At 47.8% G+C, this 27,859-nt stretch overlaps 1 protein-coding gene across 2 annotated transcripts; it reads right to left on the reverse strand.

Annotated features, from left to right (window-relative positions):
* Positions 1-114: 114 nt before the first annotated feature.
* Positions 115-26,428, reverse strand: LOC135828168 (uncharacterized). 2 transcript variants are annotated; one of them, XM_065340617.1, is made up of 13 exons: positions 26,301-26,428; positions 25,453-25,539; positions 23,720-24,160; positions 16,137-16,350; positions 14,743-14,936; positions 13,196-13,264; positions 12,247-12,533; positions 11,669-11,923; positions 9,333-9,520; positions 8,107-8,269; positions 6,977-7,124; positions 5,147-5,215; positions 115-705 (listed from the first exon to the last, which is right to left on the reverse strand). In XM_065340617.1, exons 1-13 carry the CDS (start codon positions 26,320-26,322, stop codon positions 611-613), a joined length of 2,232 nt encoding a protein of 743 aa, XP_065196689.1. In that variant the 5' UTR covers positions 26,323-26,428; the 3' UTR covers positions 115-610. The 2 variants fall into 2 exon arrangements, with proteins under 2 accessions (XP_065196689.1, XP_065196688.1); XM_065340616.1 differs by having other exon boundaries at positions 9,333-9,526.
* Positions 26,429-27,859: the final 1,431 nt, after the last annotated feature.

Raw genomic sequence — 27,859 nt, forward strand, 5'->3', positions numbered from 1 at the left:
CTACAGCAGGCCTGGGAGAGGTGGTACATCCACTTAAAAAAAACCACATGCAAAATTGGTTTTTACCCCCCCCCCCCCTCTCTCCCTGGTAATGTCAACAGGCAAAGCAAGTGCTCCAGACAGAGGAAGCTTGTGCCAGGATTAATGATACCGCAAAGTGAGGGTGTGGGAAGAAGTAGAAGAGAAAATGAACAAACCGTGACTAACCTTTGTTTTGCGGCTTTCAGGGAGGCATTTTTCGCAAAGGATACTGCCGTTACAGAAAAATATTCCGGGCAAGAAAAACAAGGCTGCTGTATTTGGATTCTATAGGTGCGTTGGAGACAGCAGAGTATGTAATAGTTTTACTTGGTGTTCTAGCTTCTTGACCAATACAATACATGCATGCACGTACAGCTTGCACTAACCTAAAAAGAGAGTAAATCATGGTCTGCGTTCCCGAGGGCACGCACGCCGCCGCTAACACTCGGAAAATCCAGCAATCATAGCCCAGGTGTATATCAAATGTACGAAGACCAGCGCTGTTCTGGCCGTGTTGAAATTAGTACTGCACCAGCCTACGAGGAGAGGGTACGAGTGTCCGGTATTGGCTCTGACAGACGCCATGTGTTCAGGCCAGATGCATTGGTGAGAGAATGCTGATGATGCTGACCAAGATGATGGTAGCAATGTGGAGGCTTGAGTGTGGTGTTGAACCTGCCGAGTCTGTGCAGGAGGAAGAAAGCAACGAGGAGCGAGAATGAGATTCAATCGAGGGGACCTTGCAAAGATGACCCTGTGGTGAATGGACACCTTGAAATTCAGGTCATTTCACTCAGGACATACCGGGGCTGAAGGAAGAGTTTCGCTTAGTTACCCAGACACTATACACAGCTGAGGGGATTATTATTGCTTTCATCAGCAGGAAAAAATGGATCTACACTCATACCTCGTTTATCCGAGCGGTTCGAGACCGGGCACTGCCGGTAACTTCAAAATCTCCATAAACCCGAATCACATACATTTTGATATTACATGTATAGCCTTTCCCCAGCAAAATGTACATGTACATAATATTATATGTACTCAATCTGCGGACAGAACTGTTTCGTCCTTTGTGGACTCGTCAGCGCAGCACAGAGGAAATGAGGCCGAACCTGATAGCAATGGAAATAAAAATTTCCAATCAGGCCCGAACGTACCTTGCCAGAGTGCTCAAACTGACAAGTCAGTGAGCTCTGCATAACGCAAACAGCAAAGGCACTACCCCACGCAAGAGTGCTCAACTGCTACAAGAGCAGGAGCGAAATACTCAATCTGCGGACAGAACTGTTTCGTCCTTTGTGGACTCGTCAGCGCAGCACAGAGGAAATGAGGCCGAACCTGATAATAATAATAATAATAATAATAATGACAGTTCGCATTTCACTCATTGCATGAGGTCAACGCATCTGTTAACAATTTCGAGCCAAGCAGCTCTATCAGAAGCAGATTGCACAGCATCCAGAAGCGACAGATTAATGCATTGTAAGTCTTTCTTGACAACGTCGATCCATCTCAGACGTGGTCGTCCTCGGGGTCGTCGTATGTCTGTTGTGTTGATCGACATCAGGAGGGCTTGGAAAGAGGACGATTCTTCGCCTTCCCTCACTACATGGCCGAACCACAGCAGTCTCCGTTGCCTGCAGACTTGGGATAGTGGGGTCTGCTCGGTTCTGGCATACAGCGCTGTGTTCGAGATTCGTTGTGGGTACGTGATACCAATGATGGTACGTAGTTTCTTCCGGTGCCATACATTGACGACGTCGGTTAAAGTTTGCGATAAGGTCCAAAGCGCACAATTATACAGCAAGACAGGCAATATCAGGCAGGAAAACATACACAGCCTGGAATTCAGGTTGTGGCGTTTCCATGGAATGCCTGCAAATGCCCGATTTGCAGCAGACACTCTGGCTGCTATGTCTTCTGCTGTGCCTAGCATACTCCCCAGCAGCTTCACCGATTTCCAGGAATCATCTTCCTTGGTCACAGTGAAATATTGAGTTTTTGCCACGTTCAGCTTCAGATTGTCATCCGAGAAAACGGGTTCACACACACGGACGGTTTCTTCCACAGATGATCGCTCGTTCTGATGGGCAGTGGTGTCGTCTGCGTATTGTGTGAAAGTTGCTGGTAGGTCTGACGCGGGTAGAGCTTGCTCTCGGATCTTACGCATGGAACCTTCGGCGTAAGTTATAAACATTATTGGTGACATTGGGTCACCCTGGACGACGCCGATGTTTGTTGGAAATGGTTTGCTTAGTTGTTTACCAAGCTTCGTGCGAGCTGTTGTGTTTGATACTAGGACTGCAGTGGTGGACGTTGGTGCGCCAGCAGTGGCTAACCTCTCCAGAGCAACCTGACGAATGACAGTGTCAAATGCACCGCTGAAGTCCAATAGTGCCGATGAATATGACCAGTCGCCAAGTAGTGCGCGCTCACACATCGTCCTGGCGTAAAAGACACCATCCGTGGTCGATCTGCCAGGGCGGAAACCAGCTTGGCTCTCTGCCACATATGACTGCACATGGAGTGTGTGTCGTCGAGTGAGTATTGACGTCAAGATCTTACGGACGACGGAAAGGAGCATAACGGGGCGGTAGCTTTTTGGATGTCCTAGAGGCTTGCCGGCTTTGTAGATGGGAACGATGAGGCCGCAGCGCATGTCGTCAGGACAGTACTCTGTAGCTTGAACAGCGTTGAAGAAATTCGTCAGCCAGGGTGCGAAAAGGTTTTTAGCTGACTTCAAAGCATCAGCACTGATACCATCAGGACCGACAGCACCACCAGACTTCTGCTTGATAATTGCAGACCGTACTTCTTCGATTGTGAATGGATCTTCCTCATTCGATTGCTGCCTGAGGTCGAGTGGCTGGCCATCAGTGTAAAATACCGATTCATAATATTCATTAAAGGCATTAAGATTCCATGAGATGTCTGCCATGATTCTGCCGTCTGCGTCAGCAAGACGCACAGGCGCAGCCTTCTTCCCAGAGCGTAGTTGGCGTAAGTTGTTGATGGCGTTGAAGTAGGACCGTGGGTCAGGGCGTAAAGCATCTACTTCAACAGCCTTACGTTGCCAATATTGCTCGCCCTCCTTCTGTAGTATCCTTCGAATCTCGTGGAGTTTTGCAGATCTTTCAATCTTTAAAGCTTTACGTTGCTCTGGATCAGGTTCAGCGTTTATGCGGCAGTGCAGATTCTTCTGTTCAGTGGATAAGGATGCAACGCGAGGGTTCGTGCTTGCTTTCGGAGCAGAACCAGTGGGCACTTTCCCGAATGCTTCCTGCGCTGCATCATGCGTAGCCCAGACGAATCCACGCCATGCCTTATCCACGGAGGCATTGTCGATGTTTGCGGAGAGTGGAAGCAGAGAAGGTAACTTCTCCTTGAGACGGTCGCAGAACAGTTTCGACGATTCAGCGGTTGGACGGTTATAGCGATTGAAACATGGGTCTTGTTGTTTGACGGTCGGATGGACTTTAGAAAGTGCGATGCCAAGAACTGCAATAACAGGGTGATGATCAGAGCGCGTGGTGAAGCCTCCAAACGATCTTGCATCTAGAACCGCGGCCATGGTGGAACGTTTTACTATCACGTAATCTATCATATTCCGCACAGGCTTTCCATCCGCATGCACTAAACCATCAGAAAACCATGTTGAGCGATGTTGCATCCTGTGCTTGAACAGTGTGTTGGTTAGCACCAGCCGGTTGTCCTCGCAAAATTCTACAAGTCTGCATCCATTTGAGTTTGATATAGTGTGTTTAGAGTAGCATCCAACAGGGCTGACAGATCCCGGCCTCGAACTCCCAACTTTAGCATTCAAATCTCCTAATATCCATAATTCGTCACGGTTCTTCGTTTTCAATACAACATTGTTGAGAAGTTCGTAGAAGTTGTCAGCTTCCTGAGGGTTGATGGTGGATCGTTGAAGAGTTGGGGCATAGCAGCACACGACCGTGACAGCTCGACTGTCAGGTCGCGGGCTGAGTACCATTCGTACAGATACAACTCGGTCAGAGTGGAACTGATACGACAGAACATTATTTGAAAATTTCTTGTTGACGAGGATGGCAACGCCAGCGCGAGACGATTGACCTCCGGACCTATACAGCTTGTGGCCATCGCCGAGGGTATCAACTCCATTGTCGGCTATCCAGGTCTCCGTAATCCCAAGGATGTCGAGCTTGTAGGCCTCGAAATCTTCGGCGAGAGTTTGTTTTTTGATTTTTGATTTTAGTGAACGGACGTTGAAAGTCGCAACTCTACATGACGGCGTACGACGACGCTTCTGGAATACGGACTCAACTGCTTCATTATGACCTCTCATCTAATCACTGCCAGTATGCGTGGCTCCAAATTGTCCTAGGGAACAGCTACTCCTGCCAAAAGGCAGGAGCTGACGGTAGTTCAAACCGCCATCCATCACCGAACCTGATAGCAATGGAAATAAAAATTTCCAATCAGGCCCGAACGTACCTTGCCAGAGTGCTCAAACTGACAAGTCAGTGAGCTCTGCATAACGCAAACAGCAAAGGCACTACCCCACGCAAGAGTGCTCAACTGCTACAAGAGCATATAATATTATATGTATGTATGTGATTCGGATTTACGCATATATTATGGCTTGTAAGTTATAACCGGCGTCACTATTTCAAAAAAATAATGACAAAAGAGTAGTAATATTTCCACTGAAACTCGTCCAAAGGGTGCCCGGTAAATCGAAGTGCCCGTAACTTCGGGGACCGGATAACCAAGGTATGAGTGTAATTTGCACCTGCACCTACCTGTACCTGCACCATACAGTGAAACCTCGTGTAAGCGACCTCTGTGTTTAACGACCACCTGCTGGTAACGACCGTTTTCTATGCACGGACAGTTCTACACAGACACTGTGGGACCTGGTTCTAAAGACCACCTGGCTTTTACGACCGCTTTTGCTTGCACCGTGGGGTGGTCGCTTAAACCAGGTTTTACTGTACATGCCAAACATCTTTATTCGGTTGGGACAGGGTACGGGTTTGTTTATGACAGCTGTCGCGGGCCACACTTGTGCACGAGCCTAAATAAAATGAGATTACAGATAACCGAGATTGATACAAGGCAAACCCAGTTCATTTCTTACCATCATGTTGAGGTGGAAGGATACTCTCAGTACCAGAAGTACTCTCAGTAACAGGAATACTCTCAGTAGCTGCAGTGACGAGACAATACAACAAACAGAACAGCCTAGTAAATATGCTACGTGTAGCAGTGAGAAAGAATGCTGTGAATGCCAAGAGCTAAGTACACAATCATGCTTTTAAAATAATATTATTATTGCTGCAGATCCACAGCCACTATGGTCCATTGTTTGCTTATTTCAATATCTCCCTCATGCATGCAACTCCATCCCTCATGCATGACATCTGATATGAGCACAGATGTGGACTAAGCACTATGCTGGCTCACTATAATTGCAAACATGCATTCATTAGCAGATTTACAACATACCACCCCATGTCTGGCGTTCGTGCTTTGCGATGATTGTTTTTAAGAGAATGCTGCATGTTGCACTAGACATTAATCCGATCGCTTTGGCCAGTCACTCTGAACTCCACTGATGACAGCCAACAAGGCCGAGCCAGCTAGCTGTCTCTTATATCTAGGGAGCTTCAATAATTATACAATCAGGCGTTCAAATCCACCGTCGTGAAACAGTTTTCTCTGTTCTATGGGCCATGTGCCCAGCTCACTGCCTCTATCACACCATGCAGCTATGCCAAGTACAGTGCTGGCAACTGAAATCCGACCCCTGAGAGGTGTGGTCACGTCGCAAAGACCCAAAACGGGATGGTAAAACTACGAAACAGAGACCGCTAGAATGTGAGCGCACCGCTCAGGGGGTCGGATTTCAGTTTCCAGCACTGTACATCCACAGAACCGAGGAACATCAAACACCACAGGGCTACTACAGTTACCCTGTGGGTGGAAGCGAATTTTGGCAGACCTACAATTCGCTTGGGAACTCAGACACATCGAGCAAAAGCAGTTGTGCTTGAAAGAGAGACTGCGAGCTTAGTACCTGGCTTCAGTTCAGGGTGTGATGCAAGCCAGTGACGTATGAAGGCAGCATGTTGCACACTAAAAACGTAACTTCCGCGGACTGTGCCCTCTTCTCAGTCCCCGCAGGCTGCCAGGGATTCAGCTCTTCCCCATGCATATTAAAACACACTTCTTTCAACAGGTGTATGGCATACCGTAACAGAAGCAGGCATTGGGTCATATACAGATTGGCTTTTGTCTGATTAGAAGTACGATCCTAGTAGGTTCAAAAGGTTCAAAGACAACATATGTATGAATTGTAGAAAGTGAATCAAACCTGGGGAGGTGGCTAATTATTTGAACAAAAAATGATCATACAAGTTTGGCATACCCTCGCACACATGTCTTTGTGCTCTTTCTTGCAACTGCTAAAATTTGTATAACAAACCTTTAGACTAGTCAGTAGGCATCTACTAGTACTTGCCTCTGGAGAAGCCTTCAAGTGAAAAAGATCACGATACTATGCTAATGCAACAGTAGACGTCGAAACAGAAACATAGTTGTGCTCAATGAAATCCGTCCCAAAGTGCATATTTGGCGTCCGCAACTTGCACGCCCTTGATGCCTTGGAACTGAGGTGGTGTGAAGGCGGCTGAACGTATATGCGTACAAATACAGCGGTGTTCGATTTCGACAGCATGTTACAAGGCGAGGGCGCACAGTGCTGTCGAAATCGACAACATGTTAAACTATCAAGCAAGGCTTCTACCGGGGAGTCGTCAAATACAGTATTTGAAGACTCCCTGGCTTCTATAATATAAAATACAGCGGTGTACCGGTAATCAGTACCTGATCCCGGTGCCATTTTTGCCACTTGGGGGGGGGGGGGGTAGATCTCAGTGAGTGAAGCTGTCCATGAGACATGGCTCACCTTCAGAACTGGTGGCTCTGAAGAATCGGAATGGTACCGAGGTTACTGTCAGCAAGGCCTCGTCTTCATCAAACGACGCCTGACGTTTCCTCCGGCCGACGCTGGGACTCGAAGTTGAGGCAACAGTTGGGCAAGTTCTCTGACATGGCTATCAGAGCAAAACGCAAAACAGACAGCTAAGCCAGAGGCGCATGACGTACATGTGCTAAAGTACGACCTGTATCTCCAGACCGCTTGCATTTTGAGACCACCTGTCTGTACTGTAGAGACAGGTCACCTGTCGTGAGAGGGCAGCTGTCTCTAGACACCACTCATCCTTGGAGACCACCTGCCTCTAGGCCCCACTTCAGGCACTTGAAATTTGTTGTTGTGCGCAATGGGATGCTAGTTGATCACTGTGTTTTAACATTGTGCCGGCATGCATGTTCACACTATTTACATAACTGCAAGTACTTCAATCAGAGGGTTCCTGCGGACTAGGGGTGCAGCGCCCTTCTACTCTGATTGAGCCCCCCCCCCCCCCCTGTCAAAACGTTGTGCCCCATACTCGTTTGTCGATTCTTACGCTTTTTCAGGCCATTCAACGGAAATACAGCCGATAGTCACTACTGGAGGGTTCATAAAGGCACATTTGTCTGGCGTGAAGTCAGGGTTCGTCCCGTACCTTGCATGTGGCATGGCAAGACGATTTTGGAAAAGGAAAATGGGTTTCAGGGTACCTGCCCCCCCCCCCCCCCCCCCCCCCTAGTACATGTGCTTTGACCTGTCTAGAACCCTGAATTAGTACCATGGTTCACATGACTAAGCTGCGCTTGGATAAATTATATTTGATACTGCTCGTGTGTTTGTTTCTTACCATCAGGGGGGGGGGGGAGAGGGGTGTGTGGTGACACTGATAAGCTGTTATGATGCACGAGCACTCTAACCCTTTCAGTCTGGCTCTGGAATACCGTCTTACATGCAAGTCTGCATGGAATAGAGTTGTGTGGTACAGGCCGGGCCGATGTTCAAGCACAACGCACGGGCATTTTGTTAGCGAAATGAGTCAACGGTTGTGAGGTAGGACACTGGTTGCCTTGATGGGATTTTACCGAGCAGCACAGCACTGAACTTCTCAAATGCATACGTACCTGATTGTTGCCGGGTGCACAGACTTGATAGGTGCAATGCATGCGGTAAGTATCGTCGATCTGGTTGACGAATGCAACTGCCAGGTACGACAAGCGTTGGTAGCGGCTAGTCTGGTTGCGCCAGTGTGTCACGCCAACCGTCACGGACTCGCGCACTGGACACCTGTGAAGTACATAGGCATCGTGTGGACACAAGAAGAGACGTATGAGAATAGAAAACGGCCTCCAAGGACCATATCAATAAGGAAGGGAAAGTTTTCATAGGTTTAAACTAGGGAGTTGGAAGAAACTGAAAAAAAACTTTCACCAGAAGGCCTCGAACCAGGGACCCTCGCTTATGCTCTTATGCTCTACCACAGGGCACTAAGCCATGGTCACCACCAGGACTCGAACCAGGGACCATCCCCTAACACGAACTATGGCCAGCGATGCTCTACCACTAAGCCATGGTGCAGTGGAAGTTTCTTACCAAATTTTTGTAGCACCATTATGGTGTGTTGCCACGAGGTCCTCTGAAAATGCAAAGCCTTTGCATGCCAACGGGTCCTACACGCAAAGCATGCAATTCACCGAAACATTAGCAGTCGCTATGTACATGTATGCATGTTCATGTGCAATCGCACTGCTTCGCGCCAACACAAGCCCAGCTGCTTTTTTTTCAATTGTGACCACAGGGATATAATGTGCAGGGCAGGTGAAGTGTGATGTGATTCTGGGGTCATCACATTTTTTGAACGTTCCTTTTAGTTTTGACTCACTCACAGCCACCTCAGAAGCATAGAAATCTGATCCTAGCAATCGGCAACCCCAACACTACAAATCAACTGAAGAAAGGCTTCATTTATGTTCCCGTTTAATTAAAGAGTTAATTGAGGTCTCATAGTACCAACGCACTAGCTCCTCTCAATACACACCACCCCGTCTGTACAGTCACACATCTCTTATTATACCGATATGCACCGAATCACTGATGAACAGTTCCAGTGCTCCACGGACTGCCGACGACACGCATACATCATAAGAGGCAAGCATCTTTACTAGAGAGATGGTGGACAAGCCGCTGTTTATCCACTCTCATTGTAATATCAAAAAAGTAATCTTTCTAGGTCAAAGAGTGGTATATTTGATAAATATAGATAGAAATATTTACGATACTTCTACAGACGTTTCGTTGTTCTGAACAACATAATCAATGGATAAAAAAAATAGAATCTTGACTAGCTTACCCGTCGTCGATGAATACCAGGCGAGGTGTCTTGGTGGGCTCGCCTGTATTAAGCCAGCACCTCAGTGGCCGAAGGTCCAGAGCGTGCGTGGTGAGCAGCTCCAACTCGAATGTCACTGGCCTGCCGACGTTGAAGGTTTCCAGCTCCGACGGCGACTCAGAGGGCGCAGACGGCAGCCCCGGCAGTTCCTGGTTCTCCACAATAAGCACGGGTAATAGGAAATGTGGATCTGCTTTAGCACAGTTTTGCTTTTAGTTTAACCAACTTTAATGCACCACTTGCTTCACTACCTTGTCACAAGCAATCCCAAATCACACCCGATTTTCGAGACGCACTGTCGGCACATAAGCCTAGTTTTGGTGTTGATATACATCAAAATACCTGATTTGAATAAAAGCCACCTAGACGTTGCTCCTACTTGAACACACCCTGGCCTTTACGAAATAACAAATGGAGTCTGATAGATATGCCGAGAGTGGAAATGATTGCTCTGGGCACAAGTGCATTCTACGGTACTCTTTCTACCATATCAAAGCGTTTATTGCATTTCCAACTCGTCAGTAGGGAAATATCAAAGCACGTTTGGAATACAAGTACCTCGGGTAGACCCAGGTGCTCGAAGTCCAACCAATTATTATTGGACAGTAATTATTATAGCCCAGCTATAACTCACACTAGCCATATTCCCTGATTGGAAATCTGCTTGTGGACTGAAGCTGTAGATTAAAACCTGGTTTGAGCGACCACCTGCTCTTAATGACTGTTTTCCATGCAGGGACAGTTCTACACAGAAACTCCACCGGATACAGCAACTACCTGCCTTGCGCGACCAGCGACCAACCTTTAGTGTACCAAGTGCCATATTGGACCTGCAAACAGCGACCAAAACTAGCCAAAAGTGCCATATTGGCTGGCAGGGTTGACTGCAACACTGCCAACAGGGTTGAAGTGTGCTCTGAAGAATGTGCATGCGGTCAACAGAAGTGACAAGGTATTGTGCAGGATGCGCTGCATGCACTTGAGTGAGGTGTGCTTTGCCTGCACAAGAGTATTCTATGCTCCACACCTCTCAATATGAGTACAATAATCATTCCCGTGTTACTGGATGTACACGATCCGATACGCCATGAATGTCTTGTGCTTTCTCCGCACAGGTTGGTGAAAGAAAGATTCGTCGAGCCACGGTTGTGGATTGGAACTCCAATCTCTACTTTTGTGGGGGAGAGGGGAGTTTGCATTCAGCTCAGTATAAGCATAATATAACCTAACCAGTTGATTATAATTATGGGAAATAAAACCTTTATATAAATCTCGGCTTCGCCTCGGTTTATAATCAAGAGTACATACCCCCCCCCCCCCCCCCCAGAGTGTGCAACACCTGCTCCAACTCTGCATAGGGTCTCGGTCAGGCGTATTCGGATCTTCTGATGTCATGCGTACACTCCACACCAGCGCAAGACTGGTCTCGAGGCAGGGCACCACTGTTTTTGATCCTAGAGTACCCGCGACTCCACGGGTTCCCCTCAGATGTGTATGGAAAGATCTGATTACGCTCGACCAAGACCGATGCAGAGCTGGATCAAGCGCTGCACACTCTGGGGGGTTATGTACTCTTGTCTCTTGATATAATCAACTGGCTAGGTTATAGTATATGTGTATGTTATACAGTCGTCCCTCTCTAATCCGGCACCTTTTGCAACGGCATTTTCTGCCGGATAAACAAGGGTGCTGGATTATCAAATCCTGCCCTCCAACTCCGCTCACCTAGTAACGTACATGTTTGTGTCGTACGTCAAAATGTAGGGATTTTCTGTGTCAATCCAAGTACTTTGTCACAAGTTTGTGGAATGCATGTCTGTAACATGCCATGTCTATAACATACACTTGGGAATATCCTATGCACTGGCATAGGATATTGGCACTGGTACGGTATGCGATGTACAACTGCTGGATTAGAAAATCAAGTACAGTTTGAGTGATTTGTTGCAGAAAATTGCTGCCGGAGGCAGAATTCAAGTGCCGGATTAAAGCGTAGAAAATGAACTGAAAAAATCCGTTTTGCCTGAAAGTGTGCTGGTTTGCAAGGGTGCTGGATAAACAAGTGCCGGATTAGAGAGGGACGACTGTACTTATAACAAGTAACAATACTCAAAAACCCACTCGCATGGCATGCGTCTTCTGCTTATCGCGGGTCCATGAAAGCTGGTGTGCTAGAAGAACATTATCGTAGTGCCCCCCACCCTTCTCACACCCTGGCACACACATGTGTCAGACTGTGCAATAACCGTATACAGTCACGTAACACCATTTTGGCATTGGCATTGGATGGTGCTAACCTGGTCCAAGAAGGATGACTGCAGTTGGAAAACACCCACGCCCGATATATTGAACTCTGTCGCCGTGTAGATGTCCACCAAGTAGCCGAAGCTCTGAACACGTATGATGCTGTTGAAGTCGCAGCGCAACGCGAGGCGCAGGATGGAGCTCTCAGGGTCGTAGCCAGAGTGATTTGAGTCCAAGTACCCACTGGCCAACTGGTCAATTTCGAATGGTGACAACTCACCGGCAAAGATAGTGTTCAGGTACGAAATCTGCATGAGAAAATAGAGGAGAGAGAGAGAGAGACGAGATTTACAGAAATTTGCCGTACTCAACATGCCAGCGGAACTATCTCATTCACTACCTCATTCACAGATTAATGCGGCCAACAGCAGTCAAATGTAGGTGCTAAGCGCCTTCATGGGCCGAGGGTGGGTGGGGGTATAATTATATTGATCAAAATACGGAATTTGCGCCAGATGCAATTATTGTCGAGTGGATAACAGCAGCACAACATTAGGGTCAAGGACTACGTTGGGCTTTTGCTGAGTGGCAAAGTGAAATGAAAGATAAGTTCACTGTGCCAAATACTTGCTTTATCTGGCGTGAGGCTGCCCAGTCGAGTGCCACAATCTGTATATCTGAAGTCAAACCACCATCGTTGATTCTCGTCATCTCTCTGTGGAGAGCAGCGGCACTTGCCCAGCAAAGGCCCGTTACTGTCGCCCGGAACACCAGCCTGGTTGCCCCAGTGCTGACGCAAGTATGCTAACTCTACATCGCCGGCCAGGCACGGGGTGGAGAAGCGATCCGGCGACGCCAGGCGGAAGGGTAGAGCGAATTGCATCCCATGCGATGTACACTTGGTACTCGAAAGGCCAGCTGCAGTGTATGATCACAAAAGAGAAAGTCTGAACATTCGACTATGCAAAGCCAATGTGTGTTCATTCCGACGCCATTATCTGCTACCTGCGCGTAAACTTTACGTGTGGGTAGCAGATAATGGTGTCCGGAAAATAGGCTTGCATGATGTGTTGTGTTGCAAGGTTCATTTTGGAAACTACCTGTCCTGACAGACAACCTGCTTTTAGAGATCACCTGTATTTAGAGACCAACTGTTGTCAGAGGTCGGTTGTGTGTGCCGTGGGTAAGGGGACGAAACGTGCAAGAAGACAACACGAGATCAAAGTGTCTGAAACGATGCGAGTCTCGAACCCAGATGGGGAAGTTCCACGGTCTTTGCAACGCACGGCAGCTGCTTCGACCTGGTGATCGTAAACAAGCCCCAAAATGCCATGTCATATGCGTGCATACAATCATATTCTCAGTCCAGCCCCAGGGACAACTGTATTGGGTGAATCAGGAGCAAACTCCGCATCCTTTACCATTGCGGTGGGCCTTGTCATTTTCCTGTGCAAATCCCTGGCGTCTTTACGCAGGGCTGACGATACCAATCTGGCAATGACCGCGTTGTTTTTAAGGCGGTCCCAGCAAAAGAAGCAATTCATGCGCAGTTGCAAGATGCGACTCTCGGATATGCTTACCTGGCACTTGTGGCTCTGTAATGAGAATGGGAACTAGCTCGTCATCAAGTGGGACTAGAGCATCATCAGCTGTGAAACACACATCATTCACACACACGCACACACACACGCACGCACGCACATACGCACACACATACATACACACATACATACATACACACACACAAGCATACATGCACAACACATTCGGATGCATGCACAAACACATTCGGATGCATGCACAAACACATTCGGATGCATGCACAAACACATTCGGATGCATGCACTCACATTCGGATGCATGCACAAACACATTCGGATGCATGCACAAACACATTCGGATGCATGCACAAACACATTCCGATGCATGCACAAAAACATTCGGATGCATGCACAAAAACATTCGGATGCATGCACAAACACATTCGGATGCATGCACAAACACATTCGGATGCATGCACAAACACATTCGGATGCATGCACAAACACATTCGGATGCATGCAAAAACACATTGGGATGCACGCACAAACACATTCGGATGCATGCACAAACACATTCGGATGCATGCACAAACACATTCGAATCGACGAATATAATACTCAAGTGACATAGGCGCGACTCAGTCAAAATAATATAATTATTATTATATTCCATAGCCCTGTGGTTAGAGCGTCGCTGGCCACAAGCGAATGTCCCTGGCCCGAGTTCTGGTGTTGAGTGTCAATTTTTTCTTCTGACTTTTCCCCTTTCTATTCCGTCAACTCTTTTTTTTACGAGAAACCACGAACCTCGAGACCAGAATACTGCATGATAGAGGTGGCTTCAGTCACAGCTGTGCTGGTGAAACTGGAGTATCTCCGCTGAACTGAGGTCTCGGCTTTAGCCACACTTCAGTGCACCAAAAGGTGGGGAGGAGTGAGAACAAGGGGTCAGGTAGCGGGAGAGTACATTGGATAGAGGGTGAAAAATGGAAAGATGATACATGTACCCGAGTGAAAGGAGGGAGCTGGGGTGCAAGCGGAGAGGGTATTCAGGGAGGGTTAAGATCGCATCTGTGGCTGAGTGCCAGTCTCGACTGAGGAGAGACTTGTGGGCGCCTCCTTGAATGCCTGCATTCCCTTCTTCATGGGGAGGTCGCGTAGAAGGGCAGATGGGAGACGATTGCAGTCTTGGATCGTGGTCTGGGGGAACGATCGGGGAGCACTATTACGGGCTCCGGGTGTGGGGTGTGGGAGGGGGTGGGGGGGGGGGCAGTGTCAGTGCTAGTTGGTGCTGATGCTGCTCCTCTTGCTGGCGGCGAGTGGAGCGCCGGTGCTGGTTAGCATCTGCCCTCGGGGTAACAGGGCGGTCAAGACTGGGGGAGCATCAATCCAGTGCAGCATATCGAGGCATGTGGGTGCTGCGACTTCAGTGATGCCGAACAGTGAGGCTTGGGAGGTACGACCCCGGAGTGAATACTTCTGATAGTTTTAAAGAACTCAGATGGTGAGCAAAGGAATACTTATGATAGTGTTTTTCAACTTTAGGTCTTATACACAAATACACACCGTGACTACCCACAACTCACGCAATTTCCTTGAGCAAAGGCTGGGCCTGGCGTGCTGACAATCAAACACTCTCCATTTGCCCTGCTCCGAGTTTCCCACACTGGATTTGAACATCTCCACACAGCGAGGCGTGCTCAGAGCAAGCGGCTCGTTGACCAGCCAGTTCTCGTACTCCAGCGAAGAGCCGTCCTGCCAGCGGAATGGATCGTTGGGGCTACACATGCACAGGTGAACATACAGTGGAGACACTCGCGAATCCAAATAATATCAATCAATCAGACATGCAGCATACACGCACCCTGGATAGAACATACTAAATATTCGATTTACACTCTATTCCATACACAGTAAAACCTGTAATTAAAGACCACCTGTCACTAAAGACCGCTTTCTCTGGCCCCAAGGGGTGGTCGTTAGTTACGGGTTTTACTACAGGAGGAATACTAAGGGACAAATGACATTTGTTCACAATAACGGGAGTTCCTATTATCCATAATATTATACCAGTGGCGACACACAGTGATCTATCCAATTGAGTATTGAATTCTACATGTAGTTCGCTCTCCAGAAGTGAACGTTCTTTTTTCTTATCAGTTTTGTTCTTATTATAGTCAGTCACCACCACTACACACAGTTTTGTTCTTTTAAAACGAGGTTTAACAGCCTTGCCATTTTCCTTCATTGTTATAGCAAAACACCTCGTCTACATGCGGTCACAAATGAGAGTCCTCCGGCTTGCGGCAGGGAGCTCAATGTGGAGATGTGGAGATGGAAATGGAGGACGTATTAATGTGTTTGTGTGTGTCCATGTGTGCACAGGTATGTGTGTATGGGTGTGTGTCTTTGTGTGTGTGTGTGTGTGTGTGCGCGCGCGCTTACGCGTGCGCGTGTGTGTGTGTGTGTGTGCGTATGTGACTATGGAAGTGTCGAATCTCTAAGGTCTCTTGAGCCGATCCACGTGACCAGTTTAGGGCAGTGGGAAAGTACCTACAACTACCTATGGCAATGAGGGGTGGTACATGGTATCGGAGTGAACACAGAGCAGTACTGGTGCATGTACAGTAAGACCTGTAACTAAAGACCACCTGTAACTAAAGACCACCTGTAACTAAAGACCACCTGTAACTAAAGACCACCTGTAACTAAAGACCACCTGTAACTAAAGACCACCTGCCACTAAAGACCACCTGTAACTAAAGACCACCTGCCACTAAAGACCACCTGTAACTAAAGACCACCGTGACTAGCGATCAGCCTTGTACTACACTACAGACCACGTCACCAGGCACGGAAGGTCTCACATTCACATAATTGTTGTGCGGCGCAAACCTCTAACTAAAGACCACCTGCCACTAAAGACCGCTTTCTCTGGCCCCAAGGGGTGGGTGGTCGTTAGTCACAGGTTTTACCGTACCTTGCTGAGGACAGTCCGATCCAGAACCACGTTCCGGCCACTGCACTGGTGATCCACGTCGAGATGTACTGGTTCTCCCGCGACGACTCCAGCATGAGCAACTCGGACCCGTGCGTCTCTCTGCACACGGACGACGCCTGCGCGTGCGTCAGCGAGCTAGTGAACTGGTAGCATTCGTTCTGAAAGTAATACTGCGCAAGGGACGGGCCACAAACTGGGCAGAAACAGAAAAGTGTGCATACATCACCAAGCAACATGACAACCTGTTCAAGGTTTGAAATTGTATGTATCCAGAATGGATTTTCAAGCTCCGATCATCAGTAGAAATAGGGAACTAAAGTTATCAAGCGAAAAAACGAAGGTTTAAAAATCCAATTAAGTGTGACAAATGACGCGTAAGTATTACAAAACTGAGGCGTATGATAAAGATTAGGCACCGGCGGATTATGCCGGCAGAAAAATTGGCAGAATTCGGTACTTTTTCTGGTAAGGTTCATGCATGTTTGGTATGTGGATAAAGAAATGGAGCTGAATTCGAGGAATTGCCCACCATAAGGTTTGTATGGTTCTGCCAATTTCGCTGCTTTTCGAGCAGAATCTGCCACCTTTTCGAGCGTTATCCGCCGGTGCCTAATAAAGATAGAATTTAAATGTGGCAAATGGGCATGAAAAGTGCAGACACAACTCGTGAAGAAGGGGTGTAGACTGTAGACAGGCTGACGAAAGCACCCTAAGTGCTACAATAAGTTCTTTTTGCTTACAACGATCAGGTTTATGCATACGACTAGAAACAGCTTCAAGGACCTTCAGCTGCTGTACAAACAACTGTAGCACTTAGTAGCACTTTGTTGTAGCACTTAGGTTATTTTCGTGAGTCTACACCCCTTGTTCATGAGTTGTTTCTGCACTTTTATTGCCCACTTATCACACTTACATTCCATCTTTATCTTAGGGGCCGGTCACAGTGAGGGAAGAATCCTCAGATTATAAACCGGGAATAATTTTTTTCTGCTTTTCATCACGGCCACACTTCATACGCACAATGAAAAAAATCTCACTCACGCGAGCAATGTTTTTGTCACCATTCGCTTCTGGCAGTCTGTCAGCCCCGCTCCTGGGCCAGATCAAAGCTGCATCAGCACAGCCTCCATAGATCTAGAGTATCGCTCCACTTCATAACGCAATAAAAAACAAGGAAAATCAAAGAAATCCAGTGGAAGCCGCGGATGATTATAATCTTCGGCGGAAAAGCGAGGCCTCGAGCTGATTTTCATCAAGTGGATTAAATCTCTCAAATCTCCCGCTCAGCGGCAACTATCCATGGTAACCACGGATTTTTCAAATTTTCCTTCAGTGTGACCGGCCCTTAGGCCTCACTTTTGTAATACAGTACTTACGTGTCATTTGTCACACTTAATTGGATTCTCTTCATGTTATTGTGACCTTTTTCATAGATGTTGGTTGCCTTGTTGCTTTCTCTCCCCTCTCCTCTCACCCAAGCCATTCTGCATAAGCGAAGCTGTGGACGCAGCATACTGCTGCTACACTTCAACGCGGGAATGCGTGTTATAATAATAATAAACACACAAGGGAATGGTCTCAAACTGCGGAGAGTGCTCAATGCAAGCGAGGCAGAGCTTCATCACACACAAGCGGAAAAACCGTCAGAGATCAAATTCCATTACACAGTGTTTCACCGTTCAAGCAACGGATCATCAGATGGATGATCAAACAAAGTATGATACACTGGTTATATACTCAGAAGGTGTGAACTCTGTCACTATGGAGTGTGAAAATTATCATTATGTCGGGTCCCGGATGCGACAAGTATGGAATCGAGCATGAGTACGAGGACGAAAGTGCGGAATCGGAGCCCGACGCGCGCTAGCGCGGAGGGCTCCGATTCTAGCACTTGAGTCCGAGTACGAATGCTTTGATACCATTTCTGACATGCATTGCACGAACTACTGAATCGGAGCACGCCTAGGCGTGCTCCGATTCAATCGGAGCACGCCTGGGCGTGCTCCGATTGGAAAATCGGAGACCTGCAAGCGCTCACAGGTCTTCAGTGGCTGATTCAAAGCACGGCAAGTCGCGCTAGGATTCGCTGTTGCCATGTCGATTGTCATGTGACATGTCAGAAGTCCATTTTTCATGATGCATTGCACAGAGTGCCTAGATGCATGAGGGTGATGATATTGCGGGGTGTGACCAGCCCATTTTTCATGATGCATTGCACAGAGTGCCTAGGGAAAGGTGATAGCGCAGAGTGGTGCCATGCCAGGTAACAGATATAGAGGCGCTACCAAGGCCATAGAATAATCACTGTCCTTATGTGATGGGCACAAAATTTGATAGGACATACTTGCTTTCGTGCCTGCATTTTGACACAATCTCATTTCGCTTGTTTAGCCTAGTGCGGGCGTCGGTTTCGAGGATGTGATACTTCTCGGTAGTGCAGAGGCCACATCTCTTGGACGTGTTATCGAACGAGGTGGCCCTGTCGCGGATCTTCCAGTCAATGACGTACTGCCTGTTGTCCCGCTTCATCGACCAAACATGCTTTGACAACTCGGTGGAATTCTCATAGCGATCATGCCTGAGCGTAGTCAAAATAATGGTTGGAGTAGCGAGCTTTGAAAGGCGGCGCAGACATGCCGGTATAGACCTTGGCGTTACGGGTGTCGTCCGACACCATGGCCTGGTAGATGACGTTGTCCGCCTGGCACTTTCCTTCGAGTGGACACGAGTTCTTGATCCTGTAGTTGCAGTCCTTGTCCGGTGTTGGTGGGTGCAGCACTCTCTTGTTGTGGGCCTTAATGAGTCGGGCCATATTCGGCATGCAGCTATATGCGATCTTCACAGTGTTCCTGTTGAATAATTTGTGCATCTTGCTGCCCTTAGGGAAATGCTTTCGGATGAGGCTCAGGAACCAATAATATTATAATTATTAATATATGCTATCAGGTTCGGCCTCATTTCCTCTGTGCTGCGCTGATGAGTTCACAAAGAACGAAACAGCATGCTGTCCGCAGATTGAGTATTTTCGCTCCTGCTCTTGTAGTAGTTGAGCACTCTCATGTGGGGTAGTGCCTTTGCTGTTTGCATTACGCAGAGCTCACTGACTTGTCAGTTTGAGCACTCTGGCAAGGTACGTTCGGGCCTGATTGGAAATTTTTATTTCCATTGCTATCAGGTTCGGCCTCATTTCCTCTGTGCTGCGCTGATGAGTTCACAAAGAACGAAACAGCATGCTGTCCGCAGATTGAGTATTTTCGCTCCTGCTCTTGTAGTAGTTGAGCACTCTCATGTGGGGTAGTGCCTTTGCTGTTTGCATTACGCAGAGCTCACTGACTTGTCAGTTTGAGCACTCTGGCAAGGTACGTTCGGGCCTGATTGGAAATTTTTATTTCCATTGCTATCAGGTTCGGCCTCATTTCCTCTGTGCTGCGCTGATGAGTTCACAAAGAACGAAACAGCATGCTGTCCGCAGATTGAGTATTAATATATATATTATAGCAATAAGTAGGACGAGCTGAAGCGACATGTGGACTACTTTATTAACAATGTAAGCGATGGAGACGATGCAAGAAACAATCTAAAGGGTAAGGAAAATACATGTAAGAAGAAAAAGGCAATGGAAAAAAAGATGATTCGAACAAGTTTTCGTACAACACTCTTCAGGAATCACCGTTGTACTAAAGAACAAAATGAGAACAAAGGAAATAATATAGCAATCAAGGTAGGGTGACACGATACAATGACAGCACTGGAATATCGAGGTGCGATTTCTCACAAAAGCGTGCAGAACACAAGGGTATACAAGTAAGAACTAAGCGTGACAAGTGTGTATCAGCAACAAAAACAAAAAAGTGAGAACGAATGATAATAATAACAATAATAAACAAGAAGGTGTTTTGTTGCTGATACACACTTGTCACGCTTAGTTCTTACTTGTATACCCTTGTGTTCTGCACGCTTTTGTGAGAAATCGCACCTCGATATTCCAGTGCTGTCATTGTATCGTGTCACCCTACCTTGATTGCTATATTATTTCCTTTGTTCTCATTTTGTTCTTTAGTACAACGGTGATTCCTGAAGAGTGTTGTACGAAAACTTGTTCGAATCATCTTTTTTTCCATTGCCTTTTGCTTCTTACATGTATTTTCCTTACCCTTAAGATTGTTTCTTGCATCGTCTCCATCGCTTACATTGTTAATAAAGTAGTCCACATGTCGCTTCAGTACTTATTGCCATATTAAAATTATTGTCTCCTCGTCGAATTTTTATATATATTATAAATAATAATTGGATTTTTAAACATTGACTGGTTTTGAAGGAAAGAGACAGGATTTTTAAACCTTCGTTTTTTCGCTTGATAACTTTAGTTCCCAATTTCTACTAATGATCGGAGCTTGAAAATCCATTCTGGATACATACAATTTCAAACATTGAACAAGTAAGTTGTCATGTTGCTTGGTGATTTCTGCGGCATTCATACTTTTCACAGCTATCAGTCAATACTAAGGTAGTGATAAAGTCTGATCATGAAACTTTTGCAGTATTTGTTGCTCACGAGTAGCCCTTTCCCAAAGGTGCTCGCCCTTTGTTTCGCCCTTTTTGGCCCTTTTTGGAAAAGTCCGTTTCTTTCGCCCTTTATTGCGTTTTTGGTGAATATCGCCCTTTTTGAGCTTTTTTAGCTGAAAAAGTGCTAAAATCTGTTTGCGCATGCATGCGATTACAGTTTCCGAGTGATCGATGGGCCTTGGCACGCCGCTTTGTTTTGGGGGGGGGGGCAACACGTGGTTAGTTGGTGAAACTTGTGCCCGATGTACACAATGCTGTAAAAAGTGGGGTTTTTGCACTTTACTTCCTGTTTTGCCTTTCGTGGACCCATAAATGGAAAAGTGCGTATTCATTTCTCTGCTTGGGTTCATATCTGAACATATATCATGGCTATGCTTCACTGAAAAAAGAGCACTTTTGCCTGTTTTCACTGAAAAAAGAGCACTTTTTCAGCATATTTTGAGGGACGCGAAAAGCACTAAGTGCGAATTAAAAGAGCACCTTTGGGAAAGGGCTAATCACGAGGCAAGAAGCGGAAGAAGAGGTGATTTGCCGCGTGGATGCTGTATGCTCCGGGCGCCGTTGCGAGTGACTCAATGAGGGTTTGTTCCCGAAGCTTTGCAAACGACATCACGTAGTATCATACGGGTGTCACGTGTGTGTGTGTGTGTGTGTGTGTGTATGTGTGTGGGTGTGTGTATGTATGTGTGTGTGTATGTGTGTGTGTGTGTGCTTTTCAAACGCCAGAAGACTGACACAATCAACATCCATCGTGACTGTCAATTCGCAGACGATTCGGCACTTATTGCTACAACTCACCATGGTGCCACACTTGCGCTCAGCCGGTTCATGGACGTCGCAACTCGCTACGGCCTCACCATCAACCTATCAAAAACCAAAGTAATGGCGGTCGGCTTCGGCATTTCTCCGGAGGATCGTCGTCCATTGGTGGTTGGCGGGGGAATTGTCGAGAATGTGCATGACTTTCGCTACCTAGGCTCCATCATCCATACTGGTGGCCGCACCGCAATGGACACTCGGTCCCGAATAGCGTCAGCATCTAGGGCATTCGGAGCATTGCGTCGATCTGTCTTTGATGATGGCGATCTTTCACTGGCAACGAAGCGAATGGTGTATGATGCATGTGTGGCTTCTCTTCTCCTTTACGGAGCGGAGTGTTGGGTACCACTGAAAAGCGAGCTTGCGGCGCTGTCCGCCTTCCATCTTCGCTGCATTTCCGCAATCTTAGCCCTCGGTAGAAGAGACACCTGGGACTTCCACATCAACAGGAAGACCATTCTGGAGGCCTGGAATCGTCGAGATCCAGTGGATATTACCACACGTGTTCTTCGCCGCCGTCTGGAGTGGCTAGGCCATCTAGCTAGGATGGACGGCGATAGAACTCCGCGCCAGCTCCTGTTTGGTGCGCTCCTTCCGCCGAGGCCGGCTTGCGGTCCTCGGAAACGGTGGCGAGACTCTGTCAGAGCTGACCTCTCCGCAGTGAACATCGACCACACGGAATGGTACGACCTCGCCCAGGAGCGTGGGAAATGGCGCAGTGCGTATTCCGCTCAACCAGTACCGCGATCGGCTCAGCGTGACACTTCTGTGCTCTGCGATGTTTGCCAGCGTACTTTCGCCCACCAGAAATACAAGAATCGCCACAAGTGCCTGGCCGAGAGGAGGAAGCCCATATCTGAGCAGTCCGGCAGCCGACTATGTAATGCGTGCGGGAGATGGTTCTTGAGTGCTGGCGGGCTAGCTTCGCATAAGTGTCTCTCCAACTCGGCTGCTGAAGTGGCGCCGGTCTCGGCTGTGGCATCGGCAGACTCGGTCCGGAAACAGCGGGTTGCCCTGCCCTGCTGCAGAGCGCATTGTCTCGGCTGCGGTCGCTGCTGCAAGTCATCCCGTGGTTTCGACCTGCATAGCTGTGCTAATTTCCTGTCCAGGAAGTAGAGCGGCGTTTCTGGGTCCAATGCTGAACTCAGTGCTGTCGACCCCTGCACAGGGGACACGTGACCATTTGATGGCAGTGTTACCAAGGACCAAGGTGTGTGTGTATGTGTGTGTGTTGTGTGTGTGCTCCCCATCGCATCGTCTCAAGTTCCATGCCGAGCAGCGGTGTCCACCATTGCTGCTCAGCCGACTCCTCCACCGCCGCGTGTCCGGCTCGATCTCTTATGTTTCAAGGCCCACTGTGGGGTCTGTGGTCGGTGCTGCCGCTCTACTCGTGGCTTCTAATCCATAGCTGCCGGAGATGGCTCTCTCGTGGTGCCAACTGAACATGGTCCCTGACCTCTCGGCAGATCGCCGACTTTCTGCCGTCGATCGTCGTTCCATGTTGCCAGCCCCGCAAGGGGACACGTGACCGTAAAATGGCAGCGTTTACCACAGGACCAGGACCAGGCGTGTGTGTGTGTGTGTGTGTGTGTGTGTGTGTGTGTGTGTGTGTGTGTGTGCACATGGTGTGTGTAGTGATTTCCAATCGAGAGGTTGTGGTTTCGATTCCCGACGATTATGGTCACACACGTCTTTCTTCTCTTTCTCAGACTCCTCCTCACTTTACTTTCATTCTCCTGGGTGGTTACCAACAGCCAGTGCATGCCGGAGTATGTGGTGTGATGTGTGTGTGTGTGTGTGTGTGTGTGTGTGTGTGTGTGTGGAAAAATATAAAAAAGGACCAATACGTAGGGATTCACTGGCCAGCAAAAGCCACTTCATAGCTGTGTGGTGAGACCAGGCTGAATAGTGGGGGTCCATTCTTCAGCCTTACCAGCTGTAGAATGGTGCAATCCCACCACAAGCTGCTATGGCATCTGCTGTAGCATCACTATCATCGCCTCTGGCGATGGGCGTCCCATGGTCCACGGTCCATGGTGTGTGTGTGTGTGTGTGTGTGTGTGTTTGTGTGTGTGTGTGTGTGCTGCCGTGTGGTGAAGACCACGCATTTAGCGTTGGTCAGGTCCCATAACATCATATTGTAAAATTTGTTTCACTTCCTACAGCTGTACACATACCAGAAGGCTTTTTGCACATAGCCCAGCGTGTAAACCTAGCTTCGCAGTCCGCGGTGTACCAGAGATCGCGATTCACACCATTTGTGTAGTGCATGTACACGCAATCGCCTCCACGATGGCCCAGAACTGGGTGGCCGGGAGCCCAGTTTCGGAAACTGCGACTGTTGAACGTCCTGCCGTCGTCCCAATAGAACTCCTGGCCGTTGTGACGCAGGCCGATGATGACTGACACAGTGGCGGTGCCGAAATTAGCGTGAGTGGACAGGTAGCTGATGATGCTCTGTCGCTCCTCCAGGCTGCGAATGCTGACGAGATGGGAACCATACCTCAGACACTCGCTGTGGGATGAGAATGCCGTTCTTGCCACACTATACCTTGTGCTGTCATAGGCCGCCAGATAGCAATGGCGCTGATAGTAATTCCAACCAGACGGGCAATTCTCTGCAGGGAACGACACAGCAGCAGCAGCAGCAGGGCTGAAAGCATTAGGTAAGCAGGGGCGTCGGACACAGTACGGTCACTACGGAATTGACCGTACCACCTTTTGCCCGAGGTAACCCGTGAATCAATAAAATACACTGATGTGGGATCTAAATTTCCAACATTTCCGGCTCAGCCACCTCTCCACCACGAGTAAATTGTGCTTCAGATGGCTGACCGTACCACACTAAAATACCTTCCGACATTGCCCCTGGAAGTGATACGCGCCTACAGTGTTGTGTACCTTCTCTGATCCTACCGACTGTCAATCATGTGACTACTGTACCTCACTACAATTGCATTGTCTGATGATGAACTGCAGAAGCAACTGCAGCATTGCTCTGCCCCGGAGTGCACGTAACGTCGCTACTTGTGTGTGTGTGTGTGTGTATATGCGTGTGTATGTGTGTGTATGTGTGTGTGTGTGGTGAGCCCATAAGTGGGATCATTTTCAAGTCCACCCAGAGTTTTGGGGATTTCAGAGGGTGTCGCCGTTGGGCGGTTCAATAGCCAATTGAGCCATCTTTCCAAGATTCCTTTTGAGTCTCTCTCCCCTCTCCCGGGGAGACCAACGTGACCAGTTTTGGCAGTGAGCAACAAGTACAAGTGTGTGTGAGGGTGTGTGTGTGTGTGTGTGTGTGTGTGTGTGCGTGTATGTGTGTATGTGTGTAAATGCGTGTGTATGTAGGTGTATGTGCGTGGGGGGGGGGCAAAGGACTGAGAAGAGACCAGAGGACTAATCGTATCGACAAATGAAAAATTCACGATTCGTATGAGGCTCGGCTGGATTCCGGGTTTTCCGCATCCGCAGGAACGCCACCACTCTCTAATATCAAGGCGCAGATTCAGCTCCTGAGCGGTGGTAGGTGAGTATAGAGACCCACTACAAAGACAAAGTGGTCAAAGACCGAAAATCCCATTCACTGCTGCAGGCAGGCATAGTGGGATGGTCCAAGATCATGATTGAGAAACAGAGGGTACCAGGTTCAAGTCCTGATTGGTAGCGGTAGGATTTTGCAGTCGTGCTTCGACCCACAGCTAATTGGGAACTCGTGGCCTGGCACAAGGGAAGAATGGATGCAGCGAATTACCTATCTCAAATATTGATGCAATTGCAAAGATCAAAGTCAACAGCATAACATCCATGATGTGAATGCAAACCATACTCTTGAGCTTGCTACAATCCAGTCTAAATGGGATTAGTGTCTCAGAATAGATTTTGCGGCTGCTGAGTCGTAACACAAGTTTCTTACCGGCTTGTGCATTGATACTTGGCAGAAACACGACCAAGAGCAGCTGCACCGCAACCAGAACACGGCCCATCGTGAACGTTCCCCAGCCTGCAGGAAAAACACAGGACCCCAACAGTTTTAAAAGCATGTTGATATTCCGAACACATGCTGACACCCACCCACCCACCCCTGCAGAAAGAGACTAGCATTGACGCCTGGACAGACATAGAGATTGACAGTTGAGACGCATAGGCTCTGGGCAACAAGAAGGGTGGACCTAAACCTTATGATAATGTTTTCCGCATGTGCGTTGGGTCATTCTATCCACGTTCGTCGAACATAACAGTTACTAGGGGCTATTTCAGTGGTCAGTAGGTCAGTAGGACTGCAAGTCTGCAACAGCCACAGTCGGTGACTGTATACGATCTGGGTATGTTCGTGGACAGTTAGTCATAACTCGTAACATAACTGTTGTTGTCCTCCATTTTCACCATAATTTAATTGGCTCACCATCCGAGTTTTAAAAGGTTTACGTAAACTGTTAGGCCAGTTTTTTTCTTGAATTCCCATACAAGAGTCTCCACTACAAACTTTTGAGTATGGTATGGTATTTCTAGTTTTATTCACCAATCGAACAAGCATATCTGCCTTCTTGCCGGGATGGCCAGAGCCAACAACGGCTCCTACTATTTGATGAAGACTTAGTATGGAAGTATGAGTGGTATACTCTTGGTAACTCAACAGTGCTGTGCTACGAAAGGGAGAACAGAGTCAGGAACAAATCATGATGTAATACATAGAAAGAGGAGTACAAGAAAAATGTGTCAAACACCAACAACTCAAGGTACTGTATAACCCGAAGCACATACCTTCGAAAGCACGGCTGACCATAGAGTAGGAAGTATTGCGAGCAAATTTTTCGACTAGCCTATTATCAGAATGATACCCTAAAATGAATTCATCGCATTTTATTCATTTCGTGAGCACTATAGCGGCATCTCTCGGCTCCCAGCCACTTGAAATGCCAATGATGTCCCTTTAAACGCAGACGTGTAGGTCAATTCACTGGATATGTACACGCACATACATTGTACGCACCTACATGTACGTACAGTGTACACACCACATCGATCACCTGAGCACATCCGGAGACTCGGTGCACGGGTGGAACGTAGCCCCCAACGAGAAATCGGCTATTGTTCACAAATGAAACACATGCGCCCCCCAACAGTGTGCAACGCCTGATCCAGCTCTGCATAGGGCCTTGGTGGAGCGTAATTGCATCTTTGCATCATAATACCGTACATATCTGAGGGGACCCTATGCAGAGCTGGATCAGGCGTTGAACGCTCTGTGGGGTTATGTACTCTTGATTCTATACTGACATCGTGTCCAGGTGCTTACTCGATAAACTGCATCTTTGCACGTTTTTTCTATGCTCTAATATAAATCACAATATCTAACTTGCCGCAGAAATTGGACCCGTGCACGATCCTGTTCTCAGTATCTCATTTCCCGTCTACATGAGTGTATGTCAGTAGCGCTGATGAAGGTCTATTTCAAGGTTGAAATATAGAACTGGTCTCGAGACCTCTAAACCAGACGTGCACAATCTACTAGTAGCACAAAACTGACAAGGAGTACTGAGACATTCCACGGCATGAACGTCAGCTTGAGCACTGCTTGATAGAGCTAACTAACTGCCTTCCAACTTGGTAGGTTCATGGATATTAGTGCTAACTCCAAAGAGGGGAAGCCTTGGAATGTAGCTTGTGCTCGGCTCGATGACGCTCGCCTTCCCCTCTTTGCAATTAGCACTAATATCCATGAACCTTCCAAGTTGGAAGCGCAGCTGGTTAGCGCTATCGAGCAGTTTCGAGACCTCTCGTCCCTAAACCATGCTATGTGACAAGATGAGGTGCACCTGTCATCCAACGATTATTTGGCGCCTGCGAAAACCATGCAAAGTACGTTCTTTCACACACGATAATGCAGACAGATTTGCTACATGGAATAGCACTTTGCTAGTGTGGATGTTCAAGTAGACTTGCAGCGGTGTTTGCACCTTAGTGTGCTTAGATGATAGAGTAAAAAGGCAGAAATAATTTTCCGACCCTCGACACGCTCTCATTCAATCTGGCCATGCATTGTTATAAATTTAGGGCTGAAACGATCATTCATTAACTCTTTTAAACGATTAACCAAAAACGCTAACGGTTGATAAATATGGTGGTAAAGACACACCTGGCAATATGGCGGTAAACACACGCCTGCCCACACACGCTCTCTAGGCTGCAAAGTTCTGGCACAGAGCTCTCCTTCTCACCACCACCACCATCAGTTCGCGCCTGGCGCCTGGTCGATGCATGGCTGGCGGTATCCGGCATAGCAGGCTGGCACATCAAGTAGCGCATGGCACATAGATGAT

Source organism: Sycon ciliatum, chromosome 12 (assembly GCF_964019385.1).
Source record: "Sycon ciliatum chromosome 12, ocSycCili1.1, whole genome shotgun sequence".
In the NCBI taxonomy this organism is placed as follows: Eukaryota; Metazoa; Porifera; class Calcarea; order Leucosolenida; family Sycettidae; genus Sycon; species Sycon ciliatum.